General features: G+C 34.5%; 1 protein-coding gene and 1 non-coding gene across 5 annotated transcripts in view; one reads left to right on the top strand and one right to left on the bottom strand.

Annotated features, from left to right (window-relative positions):
* The window catches only part of LOC126777150 (focal adhesion kinase 1), a 168,481-nt gene that overhangs the window by 75,116 nt on the left and 72,483 nt on the right, over nt 1–20,882 (bottom strand). For 2 of the 4 annotated variants that reach the window (XM_050500070.1, XM_050500071.1), the window contains exon 3: nt 17,816–17,885. The exons of the other annotated variants lie outside the window; for them this stretch is intronic. In XM_050500070.1, coding sequence (XP_050356027.1) covers nt 17,816–17,856 — 41 coding nt within the window. In that variant the 5' untranslated portion in view covers nt 17,857–17,885. The remainder of the gene's footprint in view (nt 1–17,815; nt 17,886–20,882) is intronic. 4 annotated transcript variants of the gene reach the window in all.
* Trnak-cuu (transfer RNA lysine (anticodon CUU)) lies at nt 2,665–2,737 on the top strand. The gene has a single exon. It is a non-coding gene; the product is annotated as a tRNA-Lys (tRNA).

Genomic DNA, 20,882 nt, shown 5'->3' with positions numbered 1-20,882 from the left:
AGGCCCAGATGAGGTATCTGGGTCTGATCCTGGACGGAAGATGGAGCTTCAGGCAGCACTTTGTCCAATTGAGCCCGAAACTCATTAATGCCGCAGCCGCCTTAGGCCGCCTCCTACCTAATGTGGGAGGGCCGGAATCACCATGCCGGCGATTATACGCCGGTGTACTGCGCTCCATGGCGCTATATGGTGCACCCATATGGGTAGACGCTCTCACCGCTCGTAATAGAGCTCTTCTGAGGAGACCGCAGAGAGTTATAGCGGTGAGAGCGGTACGAGGTTACCGTACGGTGTCGTGGACGGCGGCGACACTTCTTGCGAGTGATCCACCCTGGGCACTCTAAGCCGAGGTACTCGCGGAAGTGCATCGATTTCGGGTGGAAGCCAGGGCGAATGGCGACCGTCTAGGATCAGCGGAGGTGGGGCGAATCAAGTCTGTAGCCCAACAAGCTCTCATTCGCAGATGGAAGGAGGATCTGAGATCCCCATCAGCAGGCCTGGCGACAGTGGAGGCGATCCGCCCCCATTTGAATCGCTGGGTAACAAGAAGGAGCGGCACACTTACGTTTAGACTGACGCAGGTGCTTACTGGGCACGGCTGCTTCGGTAAGTACCTGCACGGGATAGCGAGGCAGGAGATATCACCCTCCTGCCATGAGTGTGGTGCGCCACTGGACACGGCACATCACACTTTGACGGAGTGTGCTGCGTGGGGGCCCCAGAGGCATACTCTAGCGGCGATAGTTGGCGGAGACATCTCGCTGTCGAGCGTGATTAATGCTATGCTTGGCAACGAGAGGTGTTTGATGGAGATGGTCTCTTTTTGCGAGTGTGTTATGTTGCAGAAGGAGGTCGCGGAGCGAGAGCGAGAGGCGAGGTCAGCCGCCGCTGATTCGCTCCGCCGAAGAAGACCCGGGAGGAGGCGCCGACACTATGCTCACCTTCTTCCCCCACCGTAAGCGCCGCTGGGGTTAGGGGGGTATTCAGTACCCCGAGAACCCCCCCCTAAGAATGGAGGTCGCTTGAGCGGGCCAACCGTCGGTGCGTCACGGTAGGATGCGCAAGCGATCCCGTGACGCCCCTTCGACAAGACGGAGTGGGTACCGCTGGTTTTTTAGTGGGTATTCCGGCGCCTTCAGTGCCGGCGAGCCCCACATACCCCCCCCCCCATCTCATGTGGGGGAAACGCGTAAATGCGTTTTTCTAGCGAAAAAAAAAAAAAGTTTATTTGGCAACTAAAAAACGAGTAAATACCGCTAGCGCTCATCCCACAGTTTCACACGGTCGTGACTTGTAAAATAATTATTTTTTTATTTTAAGACGTACGTTTGCGCCTTTGTCATAATTAAATTTAAAAAAAAAATGTTAAATATATTTAACGCAAAAGTCACCACGACAATTTATGCTAACAATTCTAAATACTTACAGATGTAACTCATGTAAACTCGATATAAACAACGCAGTGGGCGGACAGCGTTATTTTAAATGATAATTTACTATAGACTATTTGATTTATTAATATACATTTTAGGCCTTAACTAATACATAAGTATAATAACAGGAGATATCATCTAAAATTTGCATTCTTTGATGACATTTCAACAACATAACAACTTTAGTTGGAAATTTTTAAAATTTTTCGTTCGCTTAAAAGGCGTCTAGACATATTATTAAGACGCAAGATATTCAATTATGTTCCCATTTTAAAAGAATGCCCAAGAGAGGTGCAAGTTTTTTATTCTGAAGGTATAATAAAAGTCTGACGATGGATTTTAGAATCGCAAAGTATACGTCGCATATTTGACGAAGCAGAGCACAGAGCACACCCACTGCTAATTCATTAAGAACATTGAATATATCAAACAAAATCTGAAATAAATAAATTAAGCAACTGAAGAGAACAAGGCAAGAGCATGAAAGCGGACAGAGGTGCAAAAAGAAGCGCGCAGAAACGCGTCTGCGCGAGTGTATGCACAACGATAATGGCTAAATCAAAACGTAATGCCGTACATTCGCGCGTTTTTTCGAGTGTTTGCGTGCAAGTTCGAGAATGGAACTTATCCATGCTTCGTTGGCGCGTCGCATCGCCAGATGATGCTCCGGTATTAAAATCTAATGCAAATATCTACATTGTAAATAGTATTGGTGAACATTGCCGTTATTTCATTTCATCACCATAAAATTTGGCTAAAAGCATTATTCATTTTGTTTGACGGATTTTAAGTTTACATAACCCCTACTATTACTTCATTACAATATAGACCAAATAATCCTACGTACTGTAAATATTGTATTTCTCCCATAGTGCCTTTTATTAATTTTATTGTATAAGATTTATTTTTTCATTTTCGAAACATCAATCTTGGGTCCAAATATTATACGAAAAAAAAAACAATTAATGTCATTACAATAGATTTCAACTATTATGTTTGTATATGAAACAAACAATGTTAGGTTAGACGATTTATAAATAAATTGGTAATAATAGTGGAAAGTTCAATAACCTATTCTCTAAATACAATATACAATACACGCGGGTAGCTGTAGGCGTTGCTTTAATAGTTTATTTGTTGTACTTAACGTATATACCTTCATGTTATTTGTATGTTTACAGAGAAAACAAATATTGTATACGGGTTCAACGATTTCATCACATCACCACAAGCCCGGCTAGCTCAGTCGGTAGAGCATGAGACTCTTAATCTCAGGGTCGTGGGTTCGAGCCCCACGTTGGGCGACAATCTTTTTGGATTATTATTTGTTTAAAGAAATTCTATGCTCAATGCAGCTACTTTATCTACGCTGTTTTTTATACACTGAAAAAAAAAACTTATTTACAGTACATTATATAAATTAATTAGTTAAAAATGAATTTAACTAGATGATTATTACCTAAATATTGTTATAGAATTCATTAATTTTATAAGAAATTTCGGATTAATTTACATTTAGTACGAGTAGTATTGATACGGCATATAAAGCAGTGAGTCCTTCCAGTGTTCCGGCTAACACCATATTGGCGATTGCATCGGCTGGCGCGCAGCCAGAGCGGCAATTTTATTAAAAACTACGCGGCAGTGTAAACATCTGTTGTGCAGACCTAGCCAATAAACTAAACACTTTATCGACTATTACTACGATGGGTCAGTGAACCCGGGCTATCATTTTATTGTTATTACGAATCACATAAATCCAGTATAGAAATCGCGTGAGAAATTGTTAAATCGTTTTCTTATGTGTATTCTTCGAAATTTGTCTGGCGATTGATTGATTGTTTCTTTAATTAAAATTTGTTTCTTTAGTTAAAATTACACACACATATATATATATAAAATATATTTAAGATAACAAATAATTAAATAGTAGTTGAATAACCTATCTCTTAATTCAATATTCATATCACCTTTTCAAATTGTCGACAGTTTATATAATTATTAAATTATTTACTTATTCTAAGAAAACACAGTCAGGGTACCACGTGACTAGCAACAAGGCCAAGTTTCACAACAGCAATTATAACATTGCGTTACTAGTGGTCCCGCTCGGTAGAATTTACGTTATGACCGTTGATAGATTTAGAATTAAAATCTTGTAAAATGCCGGTTCAGTAATGCCGATTCAAAAATGCTTTTATATAAGTGAATAAAGTACATTTTGATATAATATAACATAAGTTATATAATAACTAAAAATATAAATGAAACTGTAAAACAAGAAATCAAAAATTTACTTAAATAAAATTTATATAGTTAAACAAATTAACCGAAAAGTATCTTATTAATAAATACAAAATAAAAACAATCTTATAGGAATTTCAAGCATGTCAATATAATACAACGAAAACGAATCAATTGTAAGTTAACATACATAAAAGCATAAAGAATCAACTTATAATTGTTACAAAGTTGCAACTTAACACGTTTAATACATTACTTGGTACATTGAACGTAACTTAAGCCCGGCGCGAATTTGAATGTAAATTTCACAGGTATATCGTATAATTTACTTAACAATATTAAGATATAAATAATGTCCGGCCGATTACTTTTTTTTAATATCGCCAAATTCATTGACTGAACTTTTATGTTGATGATGATGCTGTTGACCAATTTCGGCCGCGGCGGCTAATTTTGAGAGAGATTAACTAACTGTGCAGGGCATATAATGCACAGAATATATAGCGCGCAAGTGTGTGGCTTTTACGTGCTTTCCGAGGCATGAAAGTGTACACACTTCCAACTTCCAGAAATCGTGCTCGTACGTAGAATTATCGATAGAACAACTCAATAATTTTTTATCGAGCCCGGCTTGGCGTTTGAACCCAAGACCTAAATAACGAGGCATTTTTAAAAATCCTTTAAATGTACAACTTTTACGGTATACATATAAAAAATGTTTTTTGTATATCTGTTTGAGATTAATAGACTTCGACACTGTTTGACCGATAGCTATGAAAGTCGACACTTAAATATATGTATTTTTTCATGGTTTTTATAGTACCCACATTTTCGTGCGACTGCCATCACTGTTGGTATAATATATGCAGGACACGTCTGATGGGTGTTGCTATGATTATATTATATCGAAATATTATAAAGGAAAACCTTATAAAACATTAATACATACAGATTTCATCTGTGGAAGAGCTCTGGGTGAGTACCACCCATTTACTAGTTATTCTTCCGCCGATCAGGATAATTCATATTGCTGTGTTCTAATTTGTTTATTGAATAAGCCAGTGTGATTGCAGCCATAAGGACGTAACACGTTAAACCCAAAATCAGCAAATTATTCACGGTGTGTGTTGTCAAGTGCCTATTAATATGATCGAAGGTTATTATAATTTTATTATGTTTAAAATATATAATAGTGATTACTATCAAGTGGCCAGTTATACCGTTCAACCACCTGTTTTATAAAAAAGGCCTCCTTTCTCCACGTTGCTCCAATGAGGATTTGTGGATACATGTGGTGGATATTATCCTCATAATATTTGCCTTTACGGCCGAGTACGAAATGAATTATAAACACAAAAACACTCAACGATGCTTGTCCAGTTATGAAACTGGAATTATAAGTTTACACACGTAATATTTTATTTTTATTGTTACTTATGTATTTTGATACATATACATTTGAACAAACTACACCAACAAATAAATAACAACGTAACAATTTTATAATACTTAAAATAATATATTTTTTTAAATGCATTCTCAGGCATACTCCGACGAAACCCGTAGTATGTAACACATCGGGCGACGGTCGCTTTTGTAACTCATCTACCCGCAGCCGTCGTTGCGAACATTCGATGAGTTTTGCATACTATTTTTAGCTCAAATATTGTAACCGTTTATTTCTAAAACTTTTCGTCAGTTTTCTCCATTAATACTCTCTCTCTTTCTCTCTGTACCACAGCCTGTGCATTTTATTTTGATTTTTGCTTTCGTAATATATGTGAAGTATCGTATTTGGGTGCGTTTTAACGTATCACAATAATAAAATAATGATCTCAGCGAATCGAAAAAGTGGGTCCTTATCGAAAGTCGCGGGTTCGCAGTTATGTAACACCAGTACGTTATCATATGCATAAGATGTGCTTATTTATAATAAAATTCATCTCGCGCTCGTTTGTGAAGGAAAACATCGTGAGGAAACCTGTGTGTGTTTTGTGAAATACTGTCACTTGTGTATCCACCAAACAGAACTTTGAAAGCTTTAAGTCGTATTGTGAAGGTGGGATAAGCTCCAAAAAAGCATTCTTCTAAAGAGGGGAGGAGGCCTTTGCCAAGCAGTCTTTCAATAAAAATACTGTGTAAAATATTTACACAGTTTTATTTAATTAAAGTATTAAAGGTTGGAAGAGTTTATTGATTTTATTTTTTTTATGGAATAGGAAGGTGGACGAGCATATGGGCCACCTGATGGTAAGTGGTCACCAAACGCCCTTAGACATTGGCATTGTAAGAAATGTCAACCATCGCTTATAGCCAATGCGCCACCAACCTTGGGAACTAAGATTTTATGTCCCTTGTGCCTGTAATTACACTGGCTCACTCACCCTTCAAACCGGAACACAACAATATCAAATATTGCTGTTTTGCGGTAGAATACCTTATGAGTGGGCGGTACCTACCCAGACGAGCTTGCACAAAGCCCTACCACCAGTATAGATACAAAGTTTTAATCGATAACTTAACAATTAAATACGCTCATATAATAACTATATTAAAACAAAGATTATTGTTGATCGAACTATTAACATATCAATTTTCAATATTTATAACTGGTCCTTCGAGTCTGATAGCATTTCTTCTTTTTAAGGACAACGCCTACACTCGTCTCCAAACCGAGGCCAATTTTTTTTTAAACGGTCGCAAATACAATTGTTGAAAACTTGAATTTTGCAATACGCGTAGGTTTTGTGATGGCATTACGACAATATTTGTCATTATTTATATTTATAAACAGTTTCAATGTAGCTTTAATTTCGACATCGTGCGACGTTCAATTGTTTTATTTTTATATAACATAATCAGTTTACTGATATACATACTCACTCCGCTCTCATATTTTATATAAAATAATTAAAATATACCTAATATTGTTCGTTTTGAAAATATTAATAAAAACATGAGGCTTAAAGTTGTGTTACAATTGTCATGCAAATACAAAAATCGTTTAATTTTCAACACCTGTCAATTACTCAATACAAACAACACATTCCGCGTTCCCACGATTTTGTAACAAGATGCCTTTCCAATTGGCTTACATCTTTATGTTCCAGAGTTACTCGGTTAAAGCTGAAATACGCAATATTGACGTAAAGCCTTTACTTAAAGGACACAACCTATTTATCAGCTGAGCCCGACATAAACACGTTACTAACATTTTAATGAAGTATAAATAAATCTCGTATATCATTTGTAAAGATAAGAGTAAGATTGTGAAATACTTGTATATATTTATGTTTATTAGATATTTTGCGTAACATTTAACTATTAATTCACTAAGCAGAAACATTTAATTTATTGCCTTTAATGTTTATAACTAATATATTGATTTTGATACAATTATATATTTTTAGTTACTTTACTTTCTTTTTTTTTATATAGAATAGGAAGGTGGACGAGCATATGGGCCACCTGATGGTAAGTGGTCACCAAACGCCCTTAGACATTGGCATTGTAAGAAATGTCAACCATCGCTTATAGCCAATGCGCCACCAACCTTGGGAACTAAGATTTTATGTCCCTTGTGCCTGTAATTACACTGGCTCACTCACCCTTCAAACCGGAACACAACAATATCAAATATTGCTGTTTTGCGGTAGAATACCTTATGAGTGGGCGGTACCTACCCAGACGAGCTTGCACAAAGCCCTACCACCAGTGTGGTACCACTTATTAATTAAACCGTAATTATATGCACAAGTACAAAACTATATGTATCCTTTTACATAATTTAGCTATTCTAAAAACAGAAAGAAGGTTTCAATGGTGAGCGAGCGAGCAAAGTTACATACATAAACAATTTAGCGGTTTTGCTGTTGGATTACAAACAGACTAAACCTTTTTTCTATTAGTAATTAACATCGGACACAATACTCTATATAGAAAGAATTTAAATAAAAAGACAAATGATATAAGCCGAGTTGGCCCAATGGTAAGAAGGCGTGAATCTTAAACGATGATCATGGGTTCAAGCCCGCGCAAGCACCATTGAATTTTCATGTGCTTAATTTGTGATTATAATTCATCTCGTGCTTTACGGTGAAGGAAAACATCGTGAGGAAACCTGCATGTGTCTAATTTCACTGAAATTCTGCCACATGTGTATTCCACCAACCCGCATTGGAACAGCGTGGTGGAATAAGCTCCAAACCTTCTCCTCAAAAAGAGGAGAGGAGGCCTTTACGGAATGATATAAGACCTTTTCCTACCATGGTTAGCGTTGTATTAACGGTTTACAAAGTGCCAGTACCATTAATACATCTTACCGATCCAGTGTATATATCTAAAGGATTATCAGATGGTCTGTTTGCATGTCTATGTCTGATAAATTACTTTAATAAAAATGAATGAAACCAGAACTAAAAGCTAGTCTATATGTATAATTAAAATTACATTTAATATATATTTTTGGATGAATGAATGAATGAATGCAAAAGTTATAAAAATTTTCATTTGGCAAAAACTGTCGTAATGTTTAAGTCGCATTATCAAACACGAAATAATTGTCTTGATATTTTAAGGAAGAACAAAATCTTAGATATAAAGTTTAACGTGCATTAAGAAGTTGAGATAGCGGAAAGTTTGTGAAACACTGCTTTATCTTTTGATGTTTCCTGCAACTTCTAAGCGACATTTAACGACATCGCAAATATTAACGCACACTAAGACAAATTACGGATGACGTCTAAACTTTCCCATTACAGAGGAAGTAGAAATTCAGATGTAACGACCTTTTGAGGTGAATGATCGCAGAAGTGCTAAGCAAATTTGTGTCACAAACAGATAAATCAATATAGTACTATCCTGGGATATTTTTCACACACGACCATCTGATCCCAAATTTAGCAGAGCTTGTACTACGGAAATCAGACAACTGATATACTACTTTTTTTTTTGGAAATACTTACTTAAATAGATAATTACACCCAGACTCAGGACAAACAGACATGTTCATGCACACAAATGTCCGTTCTGGGTGGGAATCGAACCCACAACCTTCGGCGTGAAAGGCAAGTATCTACCAATCACGCCAACCGGCTCGTCTTTATACTTTATTATTAAACGATCAGAGCCAAATGTCAGAGTCTGCTAAACATCACATTCCGGACTACTTTTTAAAATTCCTTATCAGATCCAAATCTCTAGGAATCTGCATGTATTAGACAAACGAGGTAGTTGGCTAATCTCCGTTGAGAATAGACGCTGTTTTTGATATCGTTAAAGAGAAAATCATTCCACAGTCTCGTTATGAGATTAACATCGAATTTGTCTGCCTTTGAAACGCTCCGAGTAGTTAGGTGACGATGAGCTGTTGCATCCAAGTTACTTTGCGATTATTGAGATATTGAAATATTTATATCATTATATATATATATTTTTATTAAATATCATTATTATTATTCTTAAAATAAAATAACATACAAAAAATTTTATATAGCTGATAAAAAAGCGTCGATTTTATCATTCAATGATTTTCATGCAAGATATGTAATTTAATGTCGGATAAGAGTAAATACCGAGACTATTGCCAGTTCTACAGCAGAATCTGCTATATATTCCGAATCTGTATAGCTCTTAATTGAAATCTAATAGCAAATCTTATAAAATGACTATTCAGAAGAGCTCACAGGAGACCACTTGAGAGACTACTTGAATAACTAATACTATAAATGCTAAAGTGAGTTTGTTTATTGGTAACGCTTTTACGTCTTAACTACTGAACCGGTTCTACTGGTGGTAGGGCTTTGTGCAAGCTCGTCTGTGTAGGTACCACCCACTCATCAGACATCCTACCGCAAAACAGCAATACTTGATATTGTTGTGTTCCGGTTTGAAGGGTGAGTGAGCCATTGTAATTACAGGCACAAGGGACATAAAATCTTAGTTTCCTTAGGTCGGTGGCGCATTGGCTATGTAAGCGATGGTTGACATTTCTTACAATGCCAATGTCTAAGGGCGTTTGGTGACCACTTACCGTCAGGTGGCCCATACGCTCGTCCGCTTTCCTATTCTATATAAAAAAAACCGATGATGAAATTTTGCATGCCCGTTGACAGCGGTATAGAAAAGGATATGCCGAGCTACCGAAACCGATGAAACTCGCAGAGTATAGATTTGTATTGATTTGCATTTCCTTTGTTCTGGGCATTCAAGACTTTTACATGACGCTAAAAGCAACATCATAATTACATAGATAAACTATCAGTACATATATCGATTACTTTACAACCAACATTTTATTAAACTTTCAAATCTTTAAAAAACAGTTCCACTCAATTGAGCCAAAATTTGGCACGAAAATTTGGTGCTGAAAACAACACAATGTAGAACACATACATTTTCTTCGATTTAGTTCTGTTTGACAAAGCACTTCGTTCATCTGGAGATTTTCTACTCAACGCTTTTCTAATTTTTCATCTCACTCATTCACTTTATCGGTCATTCTCTTTTTGAATAACCAGAAAGTTCACAGTGAAAGCTCTTTCACGTGACTCCTTCACTCTAAATAAAGAAATCATTATTATCAAGTATATTTTAAATATGATATCACGTAATTATATTGAATATACATATATATTTATGTATGTTTGATAAAGTAAATATTAAAATTTGACACATAAATTTATCGGGTACTTAATATGATTTCAATACAAAAGCGAACCAATAAAAGGCTAATGGCTCTAACGTGGTGCGCGGTGCGTGGGCGCCGGATACTGAGGATAACTTATCTCGTGCGGGAACCTTACGCAACTTAATGTTAGCTTACAAGCGATAAAATGCATAAAGATATTTTATAAAAAAAAAATTGGCACATTATAATGGCACAATACTACCGTTAGACTGCAATGCGAACATTGTTAGGTTTTGCTTTAAACGGTGAGTGAGCCAATGTAAGTACAGTCAATTGCAATAAAGAGTCCTTGGTTGAAGGCCATGGGGCATTCCATACACAATAATTACCAATGTGGCCAATAACTATCAGGTATATATTGCTTTCTGCTATATAAAAATATATATATTCATGAAATGGAGAATGCATCTTTTCTTTATCAATACATATCAGGCAGAATATTATTACTTGCTATGCATAATCTCATTTATTTGTGGTCGAGCAGTGTTATAAGCCACCGCAACAAATATATTTCTGCATTCTTTGAAGACGCTTGTCACTCGCAGGTTGCTTGTCTGGCCGACTTTTCTCGCTATTGGGTTTGGTATTCGCCACCATACATATGGCGGCTGGCATCGATAGGAGCTCAGTAACAATTAACTTATTATATTACCTATTGCCATTGCTACCTGCTGAATTATCCGGATACACTGTGACTGAATTGTATCCGACACAGGCGAATTTCCTGACGATATTTTCTTGAACCGCTGAGAATGAATAAAAAATTTAAGCACGTAAAAACACGGATTGCCTGGCTTTGAACCTTCGATTAAAAATCACGTGTTAGACACTAAGACATATCTAAGACTCTTGATAAACCATATATTTCTATTTCATTGTAGCTTAGCACTTAACGTACCGTACGTAACTTCAGGACGTACATTTTAATATATCCAATATCAATGGTGGGTATAGTAAATGACAGTTCATTGTTTATAGCTGATATAAAACTAGTAAATTTTAAATCGTAAAAATGAACAATTTATGATACGATAATTTTTGTATTTTATAACGGAGACAAAAGTTTAAAACTATTACATATGCTTATATTTTTTACGGTACAAAAGAAATCAGTTTTATTTTGTAATTATGTTAATGTGAAATTTGGTAACTTAAATATCTATATATAAATAGCTTTGTCTATTTATACGTAACTGATCAGTACCTGACTTTAACTCCGCTATTTATAAACCGAATATCGTTTTCATTTTTGTTTAGTAGCTATTGCCGACCTATATTATTATCAATAAAAACATTTTACAAATATTTAATAATGATTATGGCTGAATTATTACCACTGGGCGAACACTAGTAATATTTACTTACCGTGTGGTTTCCAGCAGATCTGAAAAGAGCCAACTCATCCCAAATAATGATTGTTATATGAGTCGACTAAGATCCTCGTTCATCGAATTTGAGCTCATTTGATTACAGTGACAAAGCCACGTGTGTTGTTTTTTTCTTGTAACTATTATTCAAATTATTTAAAATGTATTAATTGAAATGTAATCAACTGTTTTCAAAAATCGAACCTCTTCCTAACTAATAAACTAATATTACAAACGTATCGTATCATACAGAAAATAATAATAGGTACTTAACACCCCCCCCCCCACACACACACATACACACGCGCGCGCACGAAGTCGTGGGCGGAAACGACACAAGCTTTTACGCATAATATATCAATTCCCTTATAATATTTTCGGGGTAGACCTTTGACGTAATTGGATGGAATCGTCAACTGAGCGAGAAATAAAATAAGACAGTAACGAATCTACATTTCTATTCAACTGTTCTGAATTAATTATACATTTATCGGCAGGGGTAGTGCATTAACAACCTGTCAACGTCCCACTGCTGGGCTAAGGTCTCCTCTCTTTTATTGAGGAGACGTTTTGAAGCTTATTCCACTACGCTGCTCCAATGCGGGTTGTTGGAATACACATGTGGCAAAATTTCAGCGAAATTAAACACATGCACGTTTCCTCACGATGTTTTCTTTTACCATCAAGCACGAGATGAATTACAAACAGAAATTAAGCTCAGGAAAATTTAGTGGTGCCTGCCCGGGTTTGAACCAAAGATTCAGGCGTTCTAGCCACTGGACCAAGCCGTTCTCGGTTCTCGGCAGGGATACAAACAAGACATATCTTCGTACGGGATATTTATTCAAAAAAAATATTATTATTTTATAATGAGCGCAAAAATAATAATTTATATTTTAATATTTTTTACGTTATTCTTTAGATATACAATATAACGTGGCACTTACTCTCTATATATCAAGCAATAATTTTGATTTATTTGAGTTCAAATCAATTCGAATGGTTGCAACATTGCAGTTTTGCTAAGGGGGAATATAATATCTCGTCGGCTGCAAGGGCCAGACTGATTGTAATTGCATTAAAATCGATACAACCCCCTCGCTTGCATCTATTATGATTAGATTGAAATTCAAATTTGCAATTCTATTTGCATAATTATGCAGTTAAGTCTATAGACATATAATTATAAATATTTCATATATCATTCAATTAATACTTAGTGTACACACACGATATAACCACATCCGGTTCAACTTATTAACAGATGAAATAATATAGAACGCTTCAAAAATTCCAACTCAATATTTAAAAATTCAAGAATATATTTTTTTTTTTTTTTTATAGAATAGGAAGGCGGACGAGCATATGGGCCACCTGATGGTAAGTGGTCACCAACGCTCTTAGACATTAGCATTGTAAGAAATGTCAACCATCGCTTACATATCCAATGCGCCACCAACCTTGGGAACTAAGATTTTATGTCCCTTGTGCCTGTAATTACACTGGCTCACTCACCCTTCAAACCGGAACACAACAATATCAAGTATTGCTGTTTTGCGGTAGAATATCTGATGAGTGGGTGGTACCTACCCAGACGAGCTTGCACAAAGCCCTACCACCAGTAAAAATAATTATATATGCATATAAGATCGTCTGTACCTAATATTAACATAGATCTTTCTTCAAAAATGTAAGATTTTCATACAAAAATCCTACCTAAGTGTGAACCTACTGCATAAAAGGGGGTCCTTGCAAATATTCATGGTGCTAGCCCCCAGTAATTTGGGGGCTAGCACCATGAATACAGTTATTCTTATATATATATATACATTACCCAAGAAATAAAAGTAAATATTATAAATAAAAATATCTATACACTGACGAATTCGTCAATCGATATTGTAATTACCGTTCCGTAAATTACCAAAGGTAGTTCATTTTATTGGATTATAACATTATTATTAGTTAGCAATTGATATCAGAATTTACTTTCACTTTGTTTTTGTAAGCAATCTGTTAAAAGATAATAAACAATCAAAGGAGTTGAATAAAACGTATCGTCCTCGAGACACAAACTCACAGAGCACAGTTATTTGTATGTAATGTGATTATAGATAAATTAGTTTGTATTATTTTGTTTAATGTAATTATTATCATTTAATTGTAAATCAAGAGCATCATGCCGTTAAGCGTCAAAGCTTGGCGGGAATATTTTTTTGTAATAATTTATATGTACCTTATTATTATAATCAAAAATTAAAAGAGTTGTTTTTTTTAAATGAAACATCTGAAGTAACCGAGAGAAGTTAAGTGGCGACCATTGTTATTTATTATGTAGAATTTATTATTTTTATTTAAATGTTTACATATATTAAGGCTGTTTTATGTTTAATTAAATCATTGAATGTGAATGAAAAAATCATATCAATTTTTGTTACTTTAATTTTAAAATCTCATAAGCAACCTGTATGTATATTTTGACGTCGTATTCCAACACTTAACCTAAAATATATCGTTAAACATTTTATTTTCTTTATCAATAAAACGGTAAAATAACTGTGAAATTGTATATTAAAACATATATCAATCAATTTTAATTAAAACCTATTATAACGAGACCAGTCCCAGTACGCATGAGGCAGGTAATATGTATCAAATCGTGACAAACCAAGTTTCATACCCTTAAAGGAAATCAACAATTTCCTTGATATATTAAACACGACAATATTCCATCATACACGCAAAACAAAAAAGTCTTAATACAAGTGAACAGAGTTGATAATCGAATGTATTTAATATTAATTCAAATGAGTTGGATTTAAGTGAGATATCATAAGTTCTAGACTAATCCACAACATAATATGCGATTCAGTTTGACAGCTTTGATATACGAATTAAAGCGCTTTATTCGCGTTTCATGTTTTATTTAAAACCATGTTAATAATTGTTTGAATAATTTTGACCTTTCATATTTAATTACGTAATTAATTAAAGCGCTTTTGACAGTTATTTTTATCATTTATATAACTGAACGGTATATTACAAAAACCAGTTACAACTGGAATAATCTGTTTTTTTTAAGTAGCAATGAAGAAATACCTTTTATTTAATAATAATAGCATAAAAGCCACCTTAATGTCGTAGGAAGTCACAATTAGACATCCTACGCGGTACAAATTTGTCATATTAGATACTGGCGTTCAGTCTAGGGTTGCCATGTTTTTTTTTTAATATAATAGGAAGGCGGACGAGCATATGGGCCCCCTGATGGTAAGTGGTCACCAACGCCCATAGACAGTGGCACTCTAAGAAATGTTAACCATCGCTTACATAACCAATGCACCACGCACCTTGGGAGCTAAGATTTTATGTCTCTTGTGCCTGTAAATACAATGGCACACTCACCCTTCAAACCGGAACACAACAATACCAAGTACTGCTGTTTTGCGGTAGAATATCTGATGAGTGGGTGGTACCTACCCAGACGAGCTTGCACAAAGCTCTACCACCACCAGCCTACTTCTAGAATAACATGTTTTGCTTTTATGATCGGGTCCGGCTAAACAATTGAATGTCTTGTCTGTCTTGGTTTTTATTAAGCCTTTTTGATAGTATATTACACAAATATATTACTCTCAAGTAACGCAATCGCAATTGATGAGCAAAGTAACGCTGAATGTAATCAAAAAAATTAGCAGCTTTAAGACATATATTCGGCGTTTAAAATTCACGTCCGATTAAAAAAAAAGAACGTTCAATACCGAGTGCGTCTTTTCTATTTTAAGGCCTGGCAACCCTATTAATGTTGCCAAAGAAGATAGGAGCAAGTAAGTAGGCGTCGTGTTTATTGTAAGTGTTTTGTATAAAATATAATAGCAAATACAGTGGCGTGCATCAAAAAGGAGCAGATAAAATTGAACGCGTTCTATGCCTTTTTTTAAGTGTATTTAGTTGTGTTTCATCATAAAATAATGTGCTTTATTAGATATGAAGTAAAAATAGAAAAAAAAATTGTGTATGAGTTTAAACGTATACAACATTTACATACTAAGGCAATCATTATGGTCACTCAGGACTGTATAGTCCTTGTAACGAAAAGTAGAATAGACTAAACAAATTCAGGTACAGAAATTATTCAATATTTACACGTCACTTTTTTCTTAACATAATATTTTAAATATTAAAAATGACATGACAATTATTCAAATAACTTAATTATTTAAAATCGATTCAATCGATCAAGGCCCACAGATAACAATTTATTAAAGATCATTAATAAAAATATAGTACAACACGATATGCATTGTTTTCAATGTAAAAATGAATAAACAGGTGTAATTATGGAACAAGGGGCGTACTCCGTTACACGTATTGCTAATGTCAGTAGGATCCGAGTACTCCAACATTCTGTGTGAGGCATTAAGCATAATTGTCAGTGCTGCCAACCGTAAAATTTGCGCATTTAGGTAATGTAACAGTACACTGACTTCTTTATTTCTTCAGGAATAAACATACCTTTTTTATAGATAACATAAATCTAAAACAATATAAACATGACTTATTTTATTTATACATTATATACAATATTAAATCGAAACTAGGGTAATATTTTTATTATTATTATTTTAGTTGATTGTAATTACAACATGTCTGAATCTTTACGCAAGTACCATCAACAACTATACTTTTTTTTAATATATGATAATAGTATAAGGCATCAGACGAGAAAATATTTATCAAACAATCACAAGCGTGGAACGAGCCTTTCTATTTTATATGTTCTTAACGCAATTCAAGCGTAACTCTATAAGGACCTTCGTTTCGTTTATCATCTAAATCGAGAATAAAACGATCGTTACGGTGGAAAAAGGAATATAAAACGTAATGGGAAATATCATCAAGGGCCAGTCCACATACGTCATAAGTGAAGAGACCGCTTGATGGCTTTTTAAAAACACGAGTTAACGCCGCTTAAAGTAACAGAAATTATTACATGCTGATGACGACAATAACATCTTAAATGGCTTCAAGTGCTTAATCTAATACCTTGCAAAATATATTTTCAAACCGTCTACGGTGTATTTTTGCACGATAATGTGCTTACTTTGTTTGTTTGTTCACTTCACATAGGATTTTGATATAACTATAATAATTTACTTTCGCTTGCGAACAATCCTCTAGTCATGCTTTATGTTGATACACTCATGAACGAGATCTTAAAAAAATATTATAAAATCGTTAACATGTATTGTTGCTGTTAGTATAAAAGGTCGTATGTATGTATTATTTACAGGAAAGTATCGCTTCGCGGTTAACCGACTCGAATGCCGTGACGGCATACGGTATAGCGCGCTCTTATGCCATCGCCGTTCTATGTATACTTCCTGTTGCGTATACAATATACCTCTTTATTATTAATTATTAATAAGAAAATTATCCAGGCATCCAGTGACGGTTACTTTTTTCTGTTAATATGATAATATTTTATCTTCAGTTTTCTTTCAAACACTGATATATATAATGTAACTTGAAAAGCATTAAATTGAGATTTTAATAAAGCAACATATGACTATTTCATTTTTATTTTTTTTTCTTCGTCGTTTCCTTTGGCAGTAAGTTCATGTAAATGCAATGCATGCTCTAGTTTCTCTATGCTATATTTCACAGAGAAATATATGAAACCTTAAGCTTTTTGTATGTCTCGAGGGTGCCATAATGGTCGTTAAGTATTACAGGTGTAAAGCGTGGTGTGGCGGAGGCTTTGGTGTTCGTTACGGCTGTACGGCTTGTTCTTAATTACATGTCAAGTAAAATTTTAGGGTTGGCAGCACGAATCAAATTTTTAGAAACAATTATCTAAGAAGCATGCCTAGCTAAAATAATACTTATATAATTATGATCGCATACTATATATATTCGACATTTGCTTACTAGACAATCGAAGCAAAACTATTATTGTGACATATATCTATATTAAGAAAACAGAACAGCCATACATTGAATATTTTTACTTCAAGCGAACATTAGACAGTTGGCAGCCCTAATATATGCCCGCCACCAGTTGTTATTGAAGATTTTCTTACCGGCGGAATGGCAGCGAAAATATCACACGTCTACTAATCATGCCATGCAGTTAAAACACCGTCTCCTTACCTGAAACAAACATAAACCATATTATTATTAATTTTAAAGAGAACCGATTCGTCTATCAATAAACAATTTTATTATAATAGAATTGAATATGATTTATTGTACAACAAAATAGTTATAGATACCTACAGCTATAAACATATACAAAAATATATTAATGTATAAAAGGCAGTCTTATCGCTAAAATAGCCATCTATTATTAGATATACAACTTTGTCAAGAAAACAGACGTCCCACAGCTGGGCCAAGCCTCTTTTGGAAAAGGTTTTGGAACTAGATAACTTACGACACATGCCGGTGTCTTAGCGATGTTTTCTGAGATGAATTATAAATAAAAAGTAATCACATAAAAAATCCAATTTTGCTCGTCTAGATTTGATCTTACAATCTTCGGTTGACATTCGACGGTCTAATCAATGGATCACGTCAGGTCGTAAATAAGAATGATACCTTAATATTTGCATAAGTATACAAATTACCATAGAAGAAATATAATAATACGACGGTAATGAAGTTTGTGAAATATTCAAGCACATATAAAAATACGGCAAGACAGCGGCTCATCTTTATTGGTAGCCTATATTTAACTTCCATTTGTTAGTACTCAGTTGATGCCCAATTGAGCATAAAGCTTACAAATACTTGTGGTTTTGTTGAAAATAAAATCTTATATAGGTAACGGCCTTACTTATAAATGTTGCTTATCGTTAGCGTATGTTTAGTTAAACATTGATTTCTCTCTTTCTTTCATTACTGATTTGATATTCAAAAGAAGAAGACACAGCATTCTTTAATTAAACAGCCGCTAAGCAATATTTATAAACAAGGCCGCCTAAGTTGTGATACGTTCGTGTTTTATAATTTGGAGCAGCGTGGTGGAATAAGCTCCAAACCTTCTCCTCAAAAGGGAGAGGAGGCCTTAGCCCAGTAGTGGGGCATTAACAGGCTGTTAGTGACTGTTTATGAAAATTTTAAAATGAACTTTAATAGTAATTTATAATTTACAGTTCTGAAAGTGGTTTATTTTCAGTGGGGCCGATATGGGCAGATATGGGTTAACCTAAACTGTAATTAGAGGGGTACACAGGAATATTAGTAATTCCTTAAAAAAACGTCCATTGCTATTATACTTTGAAAATAAATTTTCACAGAAACCTAATATGTACATATAGTTTTTTAATATGACCGGCATTTCGTCATATTGGAATATATCTGATGTCATATAACCTACGACACTGTTCCGAGTAACGAATCTAATGAAAACTAATTAGTAATAATTGGTTGCGACCTTTAACCCTCAGTTGATAACACACATATTTTTTCTATAATAAATAATTGCTAATTACATTAAACTGTAATGTTATTTTGTACGATTTTAAAATAATTTATATAGCGTTCAAGTTTCGCTATAGAAAACTTTTGATAAGCAAACTACGCGATAAAGAAATTCATTTACAATTTCAAGCTACAGTCAAGTTTACAGCGATATTCGAACTTCATCATTACGTATGAAGCCTCTTTTCTCCTCTCATCCCCAAAATATTAACACAAAAGCTTTCTTCAAAATTAGATGACAAACAGAGAAGAAAGTACTGAACTGTTTGTCTGTCTATTAATTAAAATAATTAATATGTATATAAAAAATAAATTGCTTTAGCCTAAACAATAGTCACTAAAAACACCTTTATTCAGTTCATTAAATAAACAAAACGAAATCCTGTTACCGTCAACAAAAGAATACCATCCTCTTATGTTCAACGACGTCGGAACTTGGGGCCCTAAATAAACGTAAATTAAAACACGAACCCTAGCGGTAATATTTTTCCAACTACCCACTTGACGAAAATAAAGGGGAGTACACTCGAGTTACACAAAAAGATCGTCATTAAACTGCGTATCCCTGAAACCGAATAACAGGAACGAGAAATGTTGAAAAAAAAAAACTTACAAAGTAATAATAATTAAATGTATAAATAGAAAAATATTCTGTGTTATCGAATAATTGTAAGAAACGATAGTTTGTAATAAATTTAGCCAGATTCTAAATGATAAACACACGAACCTAATCTAACCGAACTATCAAAATTATATGAGTTTTATTATAAATTAAACGCTCCGTTCATAATTTATAGACAGTTTGAACTAACCGTACAATTTTACGATGACAGATACGCACTAAGAGAACATTTTATTGAATCGAGATAGTTCAGTGGATAGAGTAATGGAGGAGCTTAACCGGAGTTCGTTAGTTCAAATCAAGGTAAGCATCGTTTTATGTAAGCATAATTTTATATTTTTTTAATAAGAATTTAATAGACTATTCAACAATATCCTTTGGAAAAACTAAAGTCACAGGAGCTATTACTGCACCTTATTGTCTTCGATTCACTCTAATAATCAGCTATTGACAGAGGAAAATGTCTTAACGGAACAGCTTAATAAATTGCTCTACTGGTGGCAGGGCTTTCTGTAAGTTTGACTGGGTAGGTTCCACCCACTCATCAGATATTCTACCGTAAAACATCAGTACTTGGTATCGTTGCGTTCGTTGAAGGGACATAATATCTTAGTTCCCAAGATTGGTGGCGAATTGGCGATGTATGGGATGGTTAACATTTCTTACAATGCCAAGGTCTATGGGCGTTGGTGACCACTTACCATCAGGTAGCCCATCCGCCTACCTATAATATAAAAAAAAAATCTTTCTTATCTTTATTGTACTTACATGTTTATTACCAACATCAAAATCTAAGATTCCGTTACATTTTAATTAAACGATACCGACAATATTTAATAAAAATATTGTTTACGTATATTATTTTCATATTAATTTACTACACATACACTGGGTATGTTGTTCTGTGGAAATTCTTCAAGAAATATGAAAAGATTTTTCTAGAATACCGTAAAAGCTTAGGAAGCCAATTTATATTAAGGAAGCAGCGCAATGTTTGAGATTCTTATATAAAATTCGTTACACAATCATAACGTTATCTTATT

The sequence above is a fragment of the Nymphalis io genome, chromosome 22 (assembly GCF_905147045.1).
Source record: "Nymphalis io chromosome 22, ilAglIoxx1.1, whole genome shotgun sequence".
NCBI classification, from domain to species: Eukaryota; Metazoa; Arthropoda; class Insecta; order Lepidoptera; family Nymphalidae; genus Nymphalis; species Nymphalis io.
The sequence above is the reverse complement of the archived record's forward strand: the minus strand, read 5'-3'. Positions and strand labels throughout refer to the sequence as shown.